At 36.1% G+C, this 17,064-nt stretch overlaps 4 protein-coding genes across 5 annotated transcripts; 3 read left to right on the top strand and 1 right to left on the bottom strand.

Annotated features, from left to right (window-relative positions):
• The first annotated feature begins 309 nt into the window (after nucleotides 1-309).
• On the top strand, nucleotides 310-4,631 carry LOC106665944 (tektin-3-like). The gene is made up of 9 exons (XM_014392769.1): nucleotides 310-474; nucleotides 540-694; nucleotides 764-907; nucleotides 1,384-1,491; nucleotides 1,558-1,900; nucleotides 1,958-2,106; nucleotides 2,166-2,388; nucleotides 2,446-2,600; nucleotides 4,377-4,631. Exons 1-9 carry the CDS (start codon nucleotides 448-450, stop codon nucleotides 4,585-4,587), a joined length of 1,515 nt encoding a protein of 504 aa, XP_014248255.1. The 5' UTR covers nucleotides 310-447; the 3' UTR covers nucleotides 4,588-4,631.
• Nucleotides 4,632-5,100: 469 nt separating this feature from the next.
• LOC106665945 (glutamate-rich WD repeat-containing protein 1) lies at nucleotides 5,101-11,562 on the bottom strand. The gene is made up of 8 exons (XM_014392770.2): nucleotides 11,256-11,562; nucleotides 11,059-11,192; nucleotides 9,227-9,379; nucleotides 8,395-8,617; nucleotides 6,798-6,966; nucleotides 5,549-5,717; nucleotides 5,319-5,486; nucleotides 5,101-5,260 (listed from the first exon to the last, which is right to left on the bottom strand). Exons 1-8 carry the CDS (start codon nucleotides 11,440-11,442, stop codon nucleotides 5,123-5,125), a joined length of 1,341 nt encoding a protein of 446 aa, XP_014248256.1. The 5' UTR covers nucleotides 11,443-11,562; the 3' UTR covers nucleotides 5,101-5,122.
• Nucleotides 11,563-11,943: 381 nt separating this feature from the next.
• Nucleotides 11,944-14,467, top strand: LOC106665947 (nicotinamide riboside kinase 1). Of its 2 annotated transcripts, none has more exons than XM_024230405.1 (5): nucleotides 11,944-12,107; nucleotides 12,161-12,351; nucleotides 13,312-13,564; nucleotides 13,654-13,949; nucleotides 14,011-14,467. In XM_024230405.1, the coding sequence occupies exons 4-5, from the start codon at nucleotides 13,714-13,716 to the stop codon at nucleotides 14,318-14,320; spliced, it is 546 nt and encodes a 181-aa protein (XP_024086173.1). In that variant the 5' UTR covers nucleotides 11,944-12,107; nucleotides 12,161-12,351; nucleotides 13,312-13,564; nucleotides 13,654-13,713; the 3' UTR covers nucleotides 14,321-14,467. The 2 variants fall into 2 exon arrangements, with proteins under 2 accessions (XP_024086173.1, XP_014248258.1); XM_014392772.2 differs by having other exon boundaries at nucleotides 11,947-12,107; nucleotides 13,625-13,949.
• A 1,310-nt stretch (nucleotides 14,468-15,777) lies between these two features.
• Nucleotides 15,778-16,354, top strand: LOC106665948 (39S ribosomal protein L42, mitochondrial). The gene has a single exon (XM_014392773.2). The coding sequence runs from the start codon at nucleotides 15,895-15,897 to the stop codon at nucleotides 16,255-16,257; it is 363 nt and encodes a 120-aa protein (XP_014248259.1). The 5' UTR covers nucleotides 15,778-15,894; the 3' UTR covers nucleotides 16,258-16,354.
• The last annotated feature ends 710 nt before the right edge of the window (nucleotides 16,355-17,064 follow it).

Below are 17,064 nucleotides of genomic sequence, written 5' to 3'. Positions count from 1 at the left end.
TGATTCCTTATATACTTCCCAGATTCTTGCAATTTTCTCCTCAAAGCCAGTATCTTCTTCAACCTGGATCAGCTAATGAATATTTTACACGGTAGTCATCCTTCATTTATTATATGGAGGAGCGTGCACAGTCTACCATTCTTAAGCTGTGCTAAGGTTTCAGATTAATGAGAGACATTACTTTTGAATTACAATAGAAAAAATAAAAATTTAAAGAGAGAAACTATAAGTGTTTTTTATTTATGTGGAACGAAGAGACGTATATAATTTTTTTAAACAATTTAGAATGTAAAAAATTACAAAACGAACAGATTGTTTATACGAACAGCTGAAAGTAAAAAACAAACACACTATTGTGTGCTGGAGTCAAATTTTGGCAAAAAAACTTTGGATTTGTGCAAAATTGTTTAAAATTATTATCTGTGTTGTGAAATACAATTTAAAAAAATGTCTGGGAAGACGGTCATGTACACTGTAAGTAGATTTTTTCCATGCGAAAAAAAAAAATTTGTAACTTCAAATTGTAAATGTGTCTACAGCAACTTCAACCGTGGAGTGCGGCCGGTGCGCAGCCATGCATGGAACCATTGAACGGCCCGTTGGTCGGGCAGAAGACCGCGTCATTTTATGATACACCGAGGCCTCACCCATGGAGGCCGACGCTCGGTTATGAGACTGTAGAATTAAATCCATTGTGAGAATATTTTTATACAGTTGTAACGTGAATTTTTTTGGAGTAAAAATGTAATGCTTTTGATTGCAGAGGTGCGAACACAATTACAAATCAGGTCATGGATCCCTGTTTCACCCCCAAAGGCATGGCGACCGAACCACTCAGGTTTCCCAACCTTGTGACGGGGTTCGACAGAAATCCATCCCATGCAGCTAGAGCTGCCCTTTATACCAGGTAAATTTCTAACAAAGAAGATTCGTTAACATAAGTTTTTGTGTGTAAAATTTCTTCTTCATGTCTGCTGCGTGATGAACCCGTAGCTTTGTCCTCATCTGTCTCCCCTCACTGCCGGTTTGAAGGCTGTGGCCATCAAATAAAATATTTATGGACAAAGCATAAACAATTTTATAAATTACAATTTTACCATTAGTAACCAGACTTAAATGTAATGATGTATAGCATCATAAAAATTGTTTATGCTGTTACCAACCTTAACCATCACAAACTATCTGTGTCCATTCTTAACCAAAATTATTTTGTTTGATGGATAACCATTCTCAAATATCATTAATGACCTCTCACCAACATTAATTTTTTATTAATAATCATCCCCACTGAAGATGGCAGAATGCTGAAACCTGTCTGACAATCTAAATCAGCAAGGATAGGCAAACTAGGATGTTAGCAATTTTTACAAAATAATTTTCTAGGTACACTCCGTACGAGTGGTCTCAAGCCTCTATTTCCAACTATAATGAGGCAGATACTAACAGGAATTTCTCAGAAAGGCTTAGATCTGATGCGATTCGGATAATGAGGTATCGTTCGCTTTGTTTATAAAAAAAAAGGCTTTAAATTAAAAACTTTCCTTTGGAAAAAATAAGAATGACTGATGAGAAAACTACAGCGGCGCAAAGAGACACAGGACGAAGGTTGGGAGAGCGCCTCACAGACACCGTCTTCTGGCGGAATGAAGTGGCCAACGAACTTGAGAAGGTTGTTACAGAATCGAACCTTCTTCAGGACACAAAGCGGTCGGTTGAGAAAGCGCTGCAAGACTGCGAACCGCCTCTGCACATTGCCCAAGAGTGTCTGTACCACAGGGAACACCGCCAGGGGATTGACCTCGTACATGATCAGCCCGAGCAGTACTTATTGAAAGAAATAGAAAATCTTCATTCCTGCCGGGAAAAGCTTTTAGAAATGAAGAAAAAAATTGATGAACAGGCATGTAATATTTTAATTATTTCGCATAAATATTTGATGATTTTGTATTTGTTTTAGCTACGATCTAATAGAGCATCTCAACATGAACTCGAGACGGATGTTAGATCGAAGGAATCTGCCCTGGCCATTGATAATGTATGCCACCAGTTAAATAATTTTTCAAGAGGGATAAACTACTATGGTGGGATTGATAAATATGATAACACGTAATATAAGAACTGCTGCTTCCCATAACATTCAAATATTACATGTTGTCAATTTACAGGCTTACGACACCTGAGACTTGGTCGGAGAATTCTAACCGGATAGCGCTGAGATCAAAAAATGAACGCTCGATCTCCACCCAGTTGAGGTCTGATGCTGCAAATCTTATTAACGCCTGTGCTAACGAGATTTGGAATTGCTGGAACGATACGAATGCAGCTTTGGCACGTAGGTCAAACGAAGTACTCGAAGTGAAAAACCGGCTTCAACTCCATCTGCATAAAGTGATTACATCGATCATACTAAACACCCAGACCATTTCTCACAAATTTCTGTTTCAGGTCCAGCAAGAGATATTCGACATTGAAAAAAGTTTAGAGCTCTTAAGAAAAGCAATAATGGATAAGACAAATCCAATGAAAGTCGCACATACAAGATTAGAAGCACGAGCTCACCGTAAAGATATCGAACTGTGCAAAGATTTTGCACAAAATCGGTACGTTTTGTAATTTAATTGCAAGGTTATGCACAAAAAATACCTCAATAATTAGTCATGATTCGCTCTCATTCAATTTGGGGATGAGCTTATTTATGAGAGGACTTACTACAAACGATGCTAGCCAACATCAGCTTTCACCTTCTTCAGTGTTTTCCATGATCTTTTTTTCCACAGCTTCCTAGATCCTCGACAGGTGACTCATCCTGCAACTCTATTCTTTGAGAATCGACTCCTTTTGGCCCTGTACAGTCACATCATGGTTGACTAGCCCTCCACTTCACAATGACCTCCCATTGAATGCATTTGCTTTTCAAATGGTCCCCTTTTACATTGGTTTCCCCACAACAGTGGGGGAGGAAAGGAAAAGCAAAAACTGTTGGACATTTTCTAAAAGTTGGTCATGGTTGGCCACGCAACAATTCACAATTCCCAGTTGTTTGCAATGCACAGCACCCTGGTCTCTTGTCGATGAACCTCTGGCTGACATGATCTGAGACAACCTTCTATCATTGAATAATTCTTTGACTTTTGTTATTTATTGGGGGCTAAATTGCCTGTTGGGTTTCTATGCCTACCATATATACAGGGTGAGTCATTTTTTGACGCACCATTGGAAAATCAACGCGAGTGCGTTTAAATCTGACTCGCGGGCTTATTTCCTTTGATTAATACGTTAATAAAAGAAAGTGAGTCAATTTTCGGTGCACCAGTGGAAAATCAACGTGGGTGCGTTTAAATCTGACTCAAGGCCAATTTCTTTTGATTTTAACATTAAAAAAAGGAAGTGAGTCAATTTTTGGTGCACCATAGGAAAATCAACGTTGGTGCGTCTAATTATGACTCAGCACATTTTATTTTGTTAGTCTCGTACCAAAACATAGGCGAGTCACTTTTCGACGCACCATTCGTTACAAATTAATTTTAGTAGGTTGGAAGGAAAATAAACAAAACCAATATTATTAAAACATTATTCAAACACAATGTAAAAACTTAAAAAAAAAATTCTTAACAAATTAATTTGATTATGGTTTAAGAGTATTTTTTCTGGTAAAGTAAAAAAATTAAATAAATGTAACAATCTCTTTTGTTAGCAAATCAAAAATGTTCAAAATCATTACAATAATTGTTCAAACAGACCTCCATTTGCTGCAACACAGTAGCCTAGTCTATCGTAAAACGATGATCGGACGAAAAAAATACTCTTAAACCTTAATCAGATTAATTTGTGAAGAATTTTTTTTTTTAATTTTTACATTGTGTTTGAATAATGTTTTAATAATATTGGTTTTGTTTATTTTCCTTCCAACCTACTAAAACTAATTTGTAACGAATGGTGTGTCGAAAAGTGACTCGCCTATTTTTTGGTACAAGGCTAACAAAATAAAATGTGCCGAGTCATAATTAGACGCACCAACCTTGATTTTCCTATGGTGCACCGAAAATTGACTCACTTTCTTTTATTAACATATTAATCAAAGGAAATAAGCCTCGAGTCAGATTTAAACGCACCCGCATTGATTTTCCAATGGTGCGTCAAAAAATGACTCACCCTGTGTACATGTTTGCTCTTTACTGAATGTGAGCACATTCCTATAAGAAACTTTTAAAGTTTACTACATTAGAACTTTCAAGTTTTACTAATACATGAACCATCTTGGTAATAGTATTGATTGAAACTTATGAAATCTTTGGCTCGTTACAACCAACTACAAATAATAAATGGGATAATATTGACCATTTTGTATAAATAATCCATATTCGATATTCCAACAGGCTCATACAAGAGGTGCAAGAGATCGGCGATACGATCGAAGTTCTCCACCGAAAGCTGCAAGAGGCAGAGGCCCAACATCAGCAACTTTTGATGACCCGGTCGACGCTCGAGGCCGACCTCCACACCAAAGTCAACAGCATCTTCATCGACAGGGAGAAATGTCTTGGGATGAGAAGATCCTTTCCGATCACTGCAGCGGTGTCTTACTAGCCATTGTGTTCTGTTTTCTAAGAATAAATGTATTATAGGAGAAACTCCTGCTTTAATTTATGTAATATAAGATCGTGCCATTTAAGGGGAAACACATTTTGTTTCATAGTTATTACAGACCGTGCTAATGATAAGAAAATTAAAACTTTATGCATTTAATCCCAAAGTTGTTCACTAGCTATAAAAAAATAATTCTTTTGAATGTTTAGCTCGTTTATATCACTGAGTGAATAGTGTACTTCACCGAACCCACATATTAGTTTAACCAAGAATATACTGGTATTATTATTATTATTTTAATACTAACACAATTTTTCTTACTTTATAAATGTTCTGTTACATCACAACCTCACAGTTTTAGATATTTATGCCTTCTGACCAAGTGTTAAGAAGTAGGCAAAGCATGATTTTTATGTATTAAATCATGGGTTTTTCAAGATTACTGTTTAAAAAAGAAGTGCGGCAGCACAGAAGCTTGTAGAGAGATTCGTTATGAAAATAAACACACAATTCAATAAAATAAAATATATTAAATTCAAACAGATATAGTTTTGAAAAAATTAAATCCTGTGTTTGATGTACTTATTATCATCCCCGGTATTTGCTTATGCCAGTGTAATTCTTTGATTTCCTTCTGGCCTTGGTGAATGAACAGAAGCTGTGGCGGTAGATCCTGAACAACAAGAACATATGTTAGTGGTTTTGATATGGATATGAACCAAAATTTGTACCTTCACGTCTTCCTCCTTCACCGCTTCATCCCTCTCGACGGCCAAATCCCAGATGGTGATCTGATCATCCTCGCCACCGCTTGCAAAGATGGACCCTTCCAACGGCATCCATTCAACAGTTGTTATGGAATCTTTGTGGTGTTTCAGGCTAGCGACGGTGCTTTGACTCTGAAAATGGTTACATTTACATATTTATTTATTTATTTTTTTTTTTAAAGAAAATCAGAAACCTTGAAATTCCTTAAATCCCAAACGTGAATATAACCGTCATCACCGCCTGAAAGGATTAACGGTTCTTTCTTGTTCCATGATATAACGTTTACATCTGAAGTATGGGCATCATTCACCGCTAGCTTACAAGCGCTGTTAGGGTTGTCTCTTGTATCCCATATCCTTATTCTGTATATAACAAAAATAAAACAAATTTTTTCAAGGATGATAAAATTTTTTGAGAAATTGCAAGGCCCGATGCGCACATGTGGTTTTTCGACGTCCGGTCTTGCTGTGGAACTTTATTAACTGACATGCTTCAAATACCACCAGTATGAATACTGTCAACAAAACGGGTTGGACATTTACCATGGAAAATGTTCCATTTTTGCTCACGTTGTGTACAGAGAATACATTTATGTAGGTCATGACCCGAATAAAAATCAAAATGTCGGCAAAAAAAAAAAAAAGTGTTTTTCTAAACTATCACATTCTTGACTGTTCCTTACAACTTCAACAAAGTATGAAAAAACCTGTCATCAAGAAACATATATTTTTTAATTTATTGTATAAATAACTCAACATCAATTTCATCTGTCATTAGAAGCAGTTACGACTGCAACGAGAATTCAGAATTGAAATTAGAAGCAAGAAGAATTCAATACGGCTGTAGAAAGTCATGCCAAATACAACAGAGTGATACCATTTTGTTATGACGCAAAATGGATCCATTGGACAGTGTGGCTGCTGTGTGTATACTACCAGTACTTCAGATTGCAAGTGTGAACCCAGAATGGGACCAGATACTAAACACATATGTGCATTGGTCCTAAAAGGTCAACATGAATTTCATTAGAAAGTGCAAATTTGAACAACATAAATGGGACATTTCTTTCCAGTTAAATCAATGCTACTTTGATATTACATCTAAATTTAATTGAGTGTAAGAACTTTATCTCTATGTACAGAATAAACATCCGGACTAGTCATATTAAATAAATAATGACTAGTTTTGTCATTTGCACATCTAGCTGTCCACGTTTTGGTCTGCCAGACAAATTTTGGACATCTTCAGTGGTAAGTTAGAGATGGGTATAGATGACGGTGAATGCACTAGTAAGCACTTAGCATTGAAGGTGTTGAAACACCTGAAAGTCCAAGACAACAAGAATAGGCTGAGCAGGACCATCAAAAAATACCCAATGCCATCATCATCCTCACTCAAAGAGATATCACATAAATAATGAATGTTTAAATATAATTGCTTACGATTTGTCAACAGAGCAAGAAGAAATTACAGAGGGTTCGTTCGGCGACCACTGAAGATCTTCAACAGAATCCGTGTGGCCGACGAGGGAGTTCTTGTTCACCGACCAACCTTCTCCTCTCGGAGTCCAGATATGGAGACCACCCTTACAATCCCCTGTTGCGAGAACACCTAAAAAAAGTTAATTTATAACTGTGTGGTGATTAGTGACCGTTAATCGATATTTATTTAGAAATCGTGAGATGCGGTTTGGTGTGATGTAGGTTTCAGAGGTTTTCAGTTTTACTTCACAGAATGATTACCTTAAGCCATGAATCCTTCCACCACAAAAACATAAAGATATACAAACAGATCCTCCATAACAATCTCTACCCTAAACACATAATTAACAGAATAATCAACAATTACAACTCAACACTAACACCATCCACTATTACTAATAATACTACATTAAATCTATCGAATACAAACAAACCAGCATACATTTCCATACCATTTATCCAAGGCCTAAATAACACAAATTAAACACATTTCTCTTGTCCGATAACTTCAAAATAGCCGTCAAAAATTATAAAACAATTCAAACACTTTTTTCCAAAATTAAAGATCTCACACCAATAACAAATAAATCTGCCGTAATCTATAAGATCAACTGTTTAAACTGTCTGGCAACTTACATTGGTCTTACATCCCAATATCTGGACAAAAGAGTAAAGCAACATATCTATGATTGCAAAAAACCCAAGCAAAATCCTACAGCACTCCCTACCCATCATTTTGAACACCAACACAATTTTGACTTCAAAAATCCAAAAATATTACATACAGAACAAAACAAATGGTATCAACAGAGATAAACAGCATCAATTACAGAACAGATACATGCAAACTCAATCGCAGCTACGCCAATATCATTAATCACATTCAATACAGATAACATACTATATCATTACATTACAGTCCACACATCAAATATTTTTCACATAGTCTAATTTACCAACAATTCAGCTTTCCTTTTCCTATTTATCCCTTTCTATATAATCCAGAACGGATAATCTGGCTGAACCATTACCAACACATTTTTCCCTTCGTCGGCTCTTTTAACCTCAAAGAAGCCGACGCCTTATACAAAAATGCCTTTTCTATACCGACATCCTTCCCCACCCCTTCAAAATCCAATGTATATAAACACAAAATAGCAAAATCTCACTGGCACTCTCGACACGACACACAAGAATGACACAATTACACAGAAGACAAACACTTTGAGTGAGTAGAAATACTTTGATTGAATATATAAAAAAATATATTTTGCATTGTATAAATTCACTTTTCCACATCCAAAATGTAATTGTAATATGTAAACAATGTTTGTAAATCCCAGGCCCTGAAGATGATCTCAATAAAGATCGAAACGTTGGCACGATAAAGAAAATATTTTTCTGAAACCTACATCACACCAGATCGCATCTCACGATTTCTAAATAAATATTATTTATAACAAAAAAAAATTTAATTTGGTTTTATGCATTTAAATTTTAAATTATATGTGTGTAAATGTATTTCATCAAGGAAGTTTAAATTAAATGTAGTTCTAACCTTGCTGCGTGGGACACCAGTCAATACCGTACCCTTCTCCCCGATGGCCAGTGAATACGTACAAAGGCTTGATAGGATCTCCGACACCTTTTTTTTTATTCCTCTGGTTCAACGGATTCGTAGGATCTACTAGGCACTGTAACTGCGGGCTTATATCAACAACGGTCACTTTGCCCATCTCTGACCAAACTCCCGCCAATACTTTTCCATCTATCAATGTTGTCTGAAACAAATAAAAACCGAATGAAATTTAGCGCTTATAAACGTTTATCATAAAGTACAGTGCTCTCCCTAAACTTTGGTACTCTAAACTGTAAAAATATTCAAAAAATGAGTTACAAAGGAAACAAATGAAACATTATTTGGCGGAAGGTAAAGTAACAGAGAAAGAGAGAGTGGAACAGTTGAGTGAGTGAATGAGAGAGAAAGAGAAAAGAGAGAGAGGGGGGTTCTTACAAAAGACCAAAATCAGCTTAGAATATACAAATTTTTGAGAATATCTTCAGTGAATCACTCATCTCCCTCACTACAAAAAAATGAAATATTAAACAGTCAAAATTTTTCTTCTCTTAAGTACAATATACGTACTGCTTAAAAATTAGTGAAAAAGGATAAGAAACAATGAAGAATTTTTTTAAATGATTATTTTTAAAAAATGGCAGTTTATGCATGCAATAATAATAAAGTGTTGTGTTGAAAATTGATTTTTGTACAAATTTATGTATTTTTTTAAAGTCAGTAATCCAAAATTTTCAGTAATTTAAATATTACCATGCAGCAATCAGTTCAGGAGAGAGCACTGTATTATAAAACTTAATTAATGACAAGTCACCCTAATCCTGTTGACACAGCCGTAATGTTTGATCAATTGCGTCCTCATAAAGGGTTCGTTATTTTTTTCCAATTTGAACCCTTCTTCATCTTCGTCTTCACTTTCCGATGATGATTCATCTTCATTCTTGTGCGTTTTGACTAAATTCTCGACCTTCAAATCAGAAAAGAAAGTAAGAAAGAATCTTTTTTCATCGAAGTGCAAGAGTTGAAAGTGGGTCAAAATGACCGTTGTCGTTCAAAACCGTTAAACAAATCCAGCTAGGTGTCGATACCAACGTGTTAAAGAACAAATTATAAAATATAATGATTAGAGAGGCAGAGGCAAAAAGAGGAAAAATTCGAAAGGTTATAGGTTGAGATGGGGAGTTAGTGTCCAAGTGGATCAAAGTCATGATAGATCAAGTGGTAGAATAGTGGTGTATTTAACCGAAGGTCGTGGGTTTGAATCCTTCTCATGGCAATAGCTTTTTCATTTCAGCCAACACCTTACAAAAAAAAATTGAATTATTTCAATTAATTACGGCTTTTAGTTGAGATAAAAAAGTCAGTGTCACGAGCGGGATTTGAACCCACAATCTTCGGCTAGATATGCTGCTACTCTACTACTTAAGCTATCGCAACTTCGGTCCACTCGGGCACTAACAACCCATCTCAACCCCACTTTTTGAATTTTCCCTCCTTTTTTGCCATTTTTCAAATGTCGTGTAATCTATTTGATTCTCGGCGACGTATGAAATATACTTCATTTTAATTCATTAAATTAACTATTTTTCGTGTTCTGCTTGACCAATTAATATCATTCAATTAATCAAGGTTTTTAGTTGAGATAAAAAAGTCATTGTCATGAGCGGGATTCGAACCTACGACCTTCGGCTTGATACGCCACTACTCTACCACTTGAGCTATTGTGACTTTGATCCACTCGGGCACTTAATCAACTAAAAACCTTAATCAATTGAAAGATATTAATTAGTCAAGCGGACCACGAAAACTAGTGAATTTAACAAGTAAAAATGAAGTGTACCTTCACTAAAGTTCTCCGTGGCCATTTCATAGCAGCGGATCAAGCCAAAGGTCGTGGGTTCGAATCCCGCTTGTGACACTGACTTTTTTAATCTCAACTAAAAACCTTAATTAATTGGTCAAGCGGACCACGAAAACTAGTGAATTTAACAAGTAAAAATGAAGTGTATCTTCACTAAAGTTCTCCGTGGCCAACAAATAGATTACACATTTGAAAAATGGCAAAAAGGAGGGAAAATTCGAAGGTGGGGTTGAGATGAGAAATTAGTGCCCGAGTGGATCGAAGTCACGATAGCACAAGTAGTAGAGTAGCAGCGAATCAAGTCAAAGGTCATGGGTTCAAATCCCGCTCGTGACACTGACTTTTTTATCTCAACTAAAAAAATTAATTAATTGAATTGAAATAATGTTCAGAATTGAATAATAATACAGCAAATCAAAGAAAATCGTCTGATCAATTATGGTGGTCATCCCTTGCACAACAGCTTTACATTCTTAGAAATTACAATTAATTAAGGTTTTTAGTTGAGATAAAAAAGTCAATGGCACGAGCGGGATTCGAACCCACGATCTTCGGCTAGATACGCCGTTGCTCTACCACTTGAGCTATCATGACTTCGATCCACTCGGACACTAACTTCCCATCTCAACTCCACCTTTTGAATTTTCCCTCTAGCCGAAGATCGTGGGTTAGAATCCCGCTCGTGCCACTGACTTTTTTATCTCAATTCAAAACCTCAATTAATTGTAATATATTAATTAGTCAAGCGGACCACGAAATTAGTGAATTCTTAGAAATGTTAGTACCTTCATAACAATCAAGTTGTTTCCATTTGGTCTGTCGGCCTGAGTGCCGGCCACCAAGTACGCCGAATGAGGAAACTGCGTCCTGTTGTCGCCATCACCGTCTGGTATGATGTCAAAACTGAGGCTAGGTGCACCTAGAAAAATCGGTTTCAATATACTACAATAATTAATTAAACAATTAATTATATATTCGTTACCGGTCTGAGCTTCGTGGAGCATGTGGTAGGCGGATGGATCGTAGACTAGTTCCTCGTTCTTTTTCATGGGCATACCCGGCAAGTACGGTCGAGGGACGACCTCCTTTTTCCCCTTGGCCGCATTTTTTTTCACTTTGTTCGAACTCCCTTCGGCCGGGTCTACCTCCATCTCATCGCTCTCGCCCATTTTCCGGAAAAACTATGGATAAGACGACGAGCAAAAGCACGTGCGGTTGGATACTATGGAATATACGGATACAACACGTTTATTTACGGGGCGGTAAACCAGGGGGAAGGTTTTACAAAAAAAAATATATATATATTCATATCGATGTATTTTAGTGTAGTATTTACTCGATTGTTCATTAGTTTTCACAATAAAAAATTGGCAAATTCAAAACCTTAGGCTAAGTGAAAATTAATTTTAACAACAAAAACGGGGTATTGTATTGATTTTACACCATTTCAAATTAACTTTATTTTCAAACGACGAAAATAGTATACCAGAGTTGGTATACTATTTTATGGACCACTTGAAAGTTTTCAATTACACTGTTCAAAAAAAAAATCTATATCGATTTTATTAAAAAAACTAATTTTTTACTGATTACTAAATTGTAATTACATAATTAATTAGTTACAATTTTATCTATTTACTGAAACGTCATAATGACGTTGATCATGATGACCGTTTGGTCAGTGCCCAGTGGTAAGCATTGATAAACAAAGTCCGTCGTCCATGTGCTTCACCCAGTTTTCTTTCACAATAAATTATTGATGTTTGATTTGTCAAAATAATGTCTATTTCCTTATTGAGAAAGAGTTTAGAATTAAGCAGCGCTGAATCCACTGGTAAGTCATTTTTTTAATTTTTTTTTTTTTATTACCTTTTTTTGTTTAAATAGATAGGAGTATTGCAAAACATCACAAGGCTGGTAAGACGTCAAGAGGGGTGGCCGACGTTAAAAAGAGGAACGTCAAGTTTGTAGAGCAGGTCAGGAAGAAGTTGGTAAAGGAGAAGAAGAATCAGGAAGACAATTATAAAAAGCTCAATCTCCTCAGGAGGCCGGTCGTACAAGATTCCCTGGCAAGAAAGGTAAACTGTGAGAATGAGTTTTTTCTTTGTTTTATTGGTTTCTGGAAGAAGGATTTGTTACGATGAGATAAAAGGAACAGATATGTGTTGTGAAAAAAGGAACTAATGACAATGATTGGTAATGTGTGGTGTTTAGTGACCGTTAATTAATGATTATTTCAGTAAGATGCGGTCTGGTGTGACATAAGTTTAGAAAAATATTTTCTTTATTGTGCCAATGTTTCGATTTTTACTAAGATCATCTTCAAGGCCTGGGATTTATAAATATAAATAAATAGATTTATATTTTTCAATTAATTAAGGATTTTAGTTGAGATAAAAAAGTCAGTGGCACGAGCGGGATTCAAACCCATGACCTTCGGCTAGATACGCCGCTACTCTACCACTTGAGCTATAGCTGTAGAGTAGTGGTGTACCTTGCTGAAGGTCGTGGGTTCGAATCCTGCTCGTGACACTGACTTTTTATCTCGACTAAAATCCTTAATTATTTAAATGATATTAATTGGTCAAGCGGACCACGAAATGTAGTGAATTGTTTATATTGTACAAATACATGTAGGATGTGAAAAAATGAATTTATACAATGATAGAAATTGTAGACTTAATCAAAGTATTTGTGTTATTGTATTTGTGTACTGCCTCAAAGTGTTTGTATTCTGTGTGTGTCATTATTGTGTGTCGTGTTGAGAATGCCAGGGAGATGTTGATGTACATTGGATTTTGAAGAGGTGGGGTAGGAAGTAGGGATAGAAAAGCTAACAAATGACACTGCACTTACGTTATTAAGGTAAGATGATATGGACCCTTTCCTTTCTACTCTGGTACCTATTTGTTTTGTTATGATTTTAAAGATGTTTCATGACAAAAAAGAACTTTATGTTATTCACCTGAGCTGAAATGGCTAATGATGGTTATGGATTTCCAGAGATTCATTGTAGTCATTTATATGCATTTTTATAGATACTGGAATATTCGGTTCGACAGGGGTCTTTGAAAGAATCTGAGTCCGCTGAAAATAAAAAGGAAGAGGGTACTGCGTTCACCGAAGAGGACTTTATTAATTTTGAAAAGGAGTGCGACTCTTATGAATGAACGATACACTATTAGGTATATTGCTTATCTCGGTTTTTGGCACGTTGTACCTTATATTTACAATTTGGGTTGTCGTAACGCCGTTTTACCCTGCTCTAGCATCTTTTTTCCCACCAGTTAGGTAATGAATTTATATACTGTACTTTTTTTTGTTCTATTATTGATTCTGAATATTTTTAAGGTATGTTCTGATGGTTTGCGGTACTGTAGGTTTGTTCTTTATTGGGAGCCTTTCTCTTCTTACATTGTACTCATTGTGGACCATATGAGATGTGCTGGAAGGTCGTCGGTATCTGCGGCATTACGAACAGCGGTAAAACAAGTGTCGCTAAAGCCTTGCAGAAAAAGTTCAAACACTCCGTGCTTATAAAGCAGGACGATTATTTCTTGCCAGTGGAAGATCCTAGACATGTGTGGATACCAGAAATAGGTCATATCAACTGGGAATTGTTAACTTCGCTCGATATGGATAAGATGGTGCTGGATATAAACAATGTGCTGAAAATGTAGGTATAAATACTTTGAGAATTTAATATAAGAGATTTGAGAATCTTTGAAATTTTTCAGCGAGCTGAGTGAACTGAGGCTGCTGTTCATCGAGGGTTTTACAATCTTTGACGTTCAGAGGATTTCAGACATATGCGATTACAAGTTTTATATAGATCTAGATTATGACATGTGCAAAGCGAGACGCCTTACTCGGACATACGACCCACCCGACGTTGAAGGCTATTTTGACAAAGTCGTCTGGCCCGAAGCTGTCAAATCAAGAGATAAATTAAAAACAAATGTGAAAAATGTCATTTTCTTAAACGGATCATTGTCAATCGAAAGCCTTATTAATTCAGTACTCGATTATATTCCTTTTAAACAATAATTTTGTTTACAAAAAAAGAATTTTTTGGTAATAAACGACTCATTTTTAAAAAAAATACTATCTCAAAAAGTAAAGCATGACATAGTATATTTCTCATGTTAGCATGTTATTGTTAATAATTTAAATATAATTTATAACATAATTGAATAGTGGTTTGGTAGATCCTAATCATCATGTCTGACTATCCTCACTGGCTCAGTCAAGGCATGCTTCAGCAGTCACAAATTATATATTAAATGCCTTTATTAGAAGTACTACATTCTTCTTGATGAATATAAGAATATATGTTGAGCTTAATTCCTAGATGTATCGGCAAGTTTCTGACAAGATTTGGCTCAAAGTTTAAACACATAAGTGACAATTTCATAAAACGTTTCGAACTTTGTTCAGGGCCTGGGATTTACAAACATAGTTTAAATTTAACAAATACATGTAGGATGTGGAAAAAAGTGAATTTATACAATGCAAAAAATGTATATTTTTTATATTCAATCAAAGTATTTCTACTCACTCAAAGTGTTTGTTTTCTGCGTAAGTGTGCCATTCTTGCGTGTCGTGTTGAAAGTGCCAGTGAGATATTGCTGTTTTATGTTTATATTGGTGAATATATTTTTTTCTTTCCAAAAGGTAGATTGGGGATGAGGTCAGGAAGACAGAAACATTTATTTTCTTGTCGAGCTTTCGGCAGAATATATCGCCTTCATCAGGACTTCAAAAAAAATCATTATACTATATGAACAGGTACATGTGTGGATAACAGATAGCCGGTAGAACCAATATTTATATTGGTGAGTTGTTTGAAGTGATTTGTAGGTGTATGCATCAATTTCTTTTTGTTAAGTGTGTCTTGGAGAATTTTGTTTGGCTGTTTGATGAGAGAAGGTGTAGGGTCTGATATGATTGTGCTGTATGTGTTTGTATCGTTGATAATTTTGTTAATTTTTTCCCTGCACTCTTTTTGCTGATTGCTACTGTTTGTTTTGTTTTATCAGCACAAAGAACAAGCATGTCAGGATTATTTTGGAGAAAATTTTTCGTTTTGGTGTATGTTAGTTGAGATTTGTTGTATTGATTTGTAGTGAGGTGTAAGTGATTTGTTACTGTGTTAATGCATTTTGATCGTGTTATGTCTTTTTCTTCCTCTGTTTTTGTGCACTTTTGGATTGCATAGTCTACATCGGTAATTAATTTAGTTGTTTGTAAATCCCAGGCCCTGAAGATGATCTCAATAAAGATCGGAACGTGACACGGTAAAGAAAACGTTTTTCTGAAACCTACATCACACCAGACCGCATCTTACGATTTCTGAATAATAATAATTATTATTATTAATTATAGATATTACCTATATGGTTTATAACTTAATTATAGGTAATACAGGAAACCTGATAAATTATACATATTGACTTGCATCGATTATTACCAATTTAATGTCGATATCGATAATGTATAGTTATTTGGGCACGAAACTACTCAGGAGGTTCTTTAGAAAACAAGTGTGCTAGTTAAGATACCAACCGGACTATAGTATATTCATTATTCAATTCAATAGGTACAAGGACCATAGGTCGGTCATGTCTTTAGTCGTGAGACTGTTGAACAGCGGCAGAAGATGGGATTCGGCGGCAAGGGCAGTTCGTAACTTTTCGTCCAGGACGATCGAAGATCCGATCGTCGTGACGGACGAAGGTTCGACTATAGTCTGCTGGCATCCCGAGAAAAGTTTCCCTTACGAGTGTACCACCCCGATGCCCCTTTCTGCTCCGAAGCCCCTCCAGGTGTTGAAGATGGCGCAGCCGATGAAGGTCTTCAAACCGGCCCTAGACCAGGTAGAACGCGAAGAGCTCATGAAGATCACGTACACGACCAAACACAGATGGTTTCCAAAGAAACGCTCCAGGAAATTGAAGCTACCCAAGGACAGGGAATTTTTGTAAATAATTAGCGAAAGATTCAACTTTTTTTATTAGTCCTTATATTTTGTAATATTTAATGTAAACTTAAAATACATCTATTCTATTTTACTTGAGAAAATGTGTACCTATTTTTTTTTTAAGTTTACCACCTTAGATAGATCCGATGTCTTGTTTCATATTCACACCATTAGATATTTTTGTCGTAGCAATTGGATTGCCTGCAGAAATCCGACCAAGCTCGTCCTTCTTTTACATTTTTTTTTTTTAATGAGGGTTCGCGACAGCAAGGGTCATATCAACCCTCGGGGTGCCGGTGTTTTTGAAAAAAAGCCCATTTTTTTCGCCCATGCAGAGCCACTGGATTCGAACCCGGGATCTTTACCTTACAGTGATGAGCGCCGTGTCAACGCCTAAACCGTTGCGGCCACCAACACCCCCTTTTACATCTAATGGTCCATCAACAAACTCTCACAGTCAATCCTTCCTTTCCTCTTTATTTACTGTTGATAGGAAATAATTCTGACCTTGGCTTTTTAACAATGGAAATGAAAGTGAAAGTGGGTAGGTCTGTACATAAGTGTTTTACACATTTGACGATGTGTAGAATAATGCCTGGATTTCCAACACTGTCAACTTCGATTTGCACAGAGTTTGTCCTGGTTAAGACCATTTGTTCAGAAGGTTCTTGGCACTCCCTGGCAATTTGTCCTACATAAGCTACCAAAAACAGGTTGGGATTTCTCATGATCCAATTTTTTTCTTTCTTATTGTGATGGATACCAGATACTACCAGTTCCCCATGAGCACTGCAGCTCTATACAGTTTATT

Source organism: Cimex lectularius, unplaced genomic scaffold, assembly GCF_000648675.2.
Source record: "Cimex lectularius strain Harlan isolate CLEC.00 unplaced genomic scaffold, Clec_2.1 scaffold49, whole genome shotgun sequence".
NCBI lineage: Eukaryota > Metazoa > Arthropoda > Insecta > Hemiptera > Cimicidae > Cimex > Cimex lectularius.
The sequence above is the reverse complement of the archived record's forward strand: the minus strand, read 5'-3'. Positions and strand labels throughout refer to the sequence as shown.

Coding starts and splice junctions, on each gene's coding strand:
- LOC106665944 (XM_014392769.1), top strand. CDS start 448: ATGTCTGGGAAGACGGTCATGTACACT. Junction 908..1,383: donor AGAGCTGCCCTTTATACCAG/GTAAATTTCTAA, acceptor ATAATTTTCTAG/GTACACTCCGTACGAGTGGT. Junction 2,389..2,445: donor TTCAACTCCATCTGCATAAA/GTGATTACATCG, acceptor TTTCTGTTTCAG/GTCCAGCAAGAGATATTCGA.
- LOC106665945 (XM_014392770.2), bottom strand. CDS start 11,442: ATGGGCGAGAGCGATGAGATGGAGGTAGACCCGGCCGAAGGGAGTTCG. Junction 9,380..11,058: donor ACAACTTGATTGTTATGAAG/GTACTAACATTT, acceptor TCTGATTTGAAG/GTCGAGAATTTAGTCAAAAC. Junction 5,487..5,548: donor GGGATTTAAGGAATTTCAAG/GTTTCTGATTTT, acceptor AACCATTTTCAG/AGTCAAAGCACCGTCGCTAG.
- LOC106665947 (XM_024230405.1), top strand. CDS start 13,714: ATGTGCTGGAAGGTCGTCGGTATCTGCGGCATTACGAACAGCGGTAAA. Junction 13,950..14,010: donor ATAAACAATGTGCTGAAAAT/GTAGGTATAAAT, acceptor GAAATTTTTCAG/CGAGCTGAGTGAACTGAGGC.
- LOC106665948 (XM_014392773.2), top strand. CDS start 15,895: ATGTCTTTAGTCGTGAGACTGTTGAACAGCGGCAGAAGATGGGATTCG.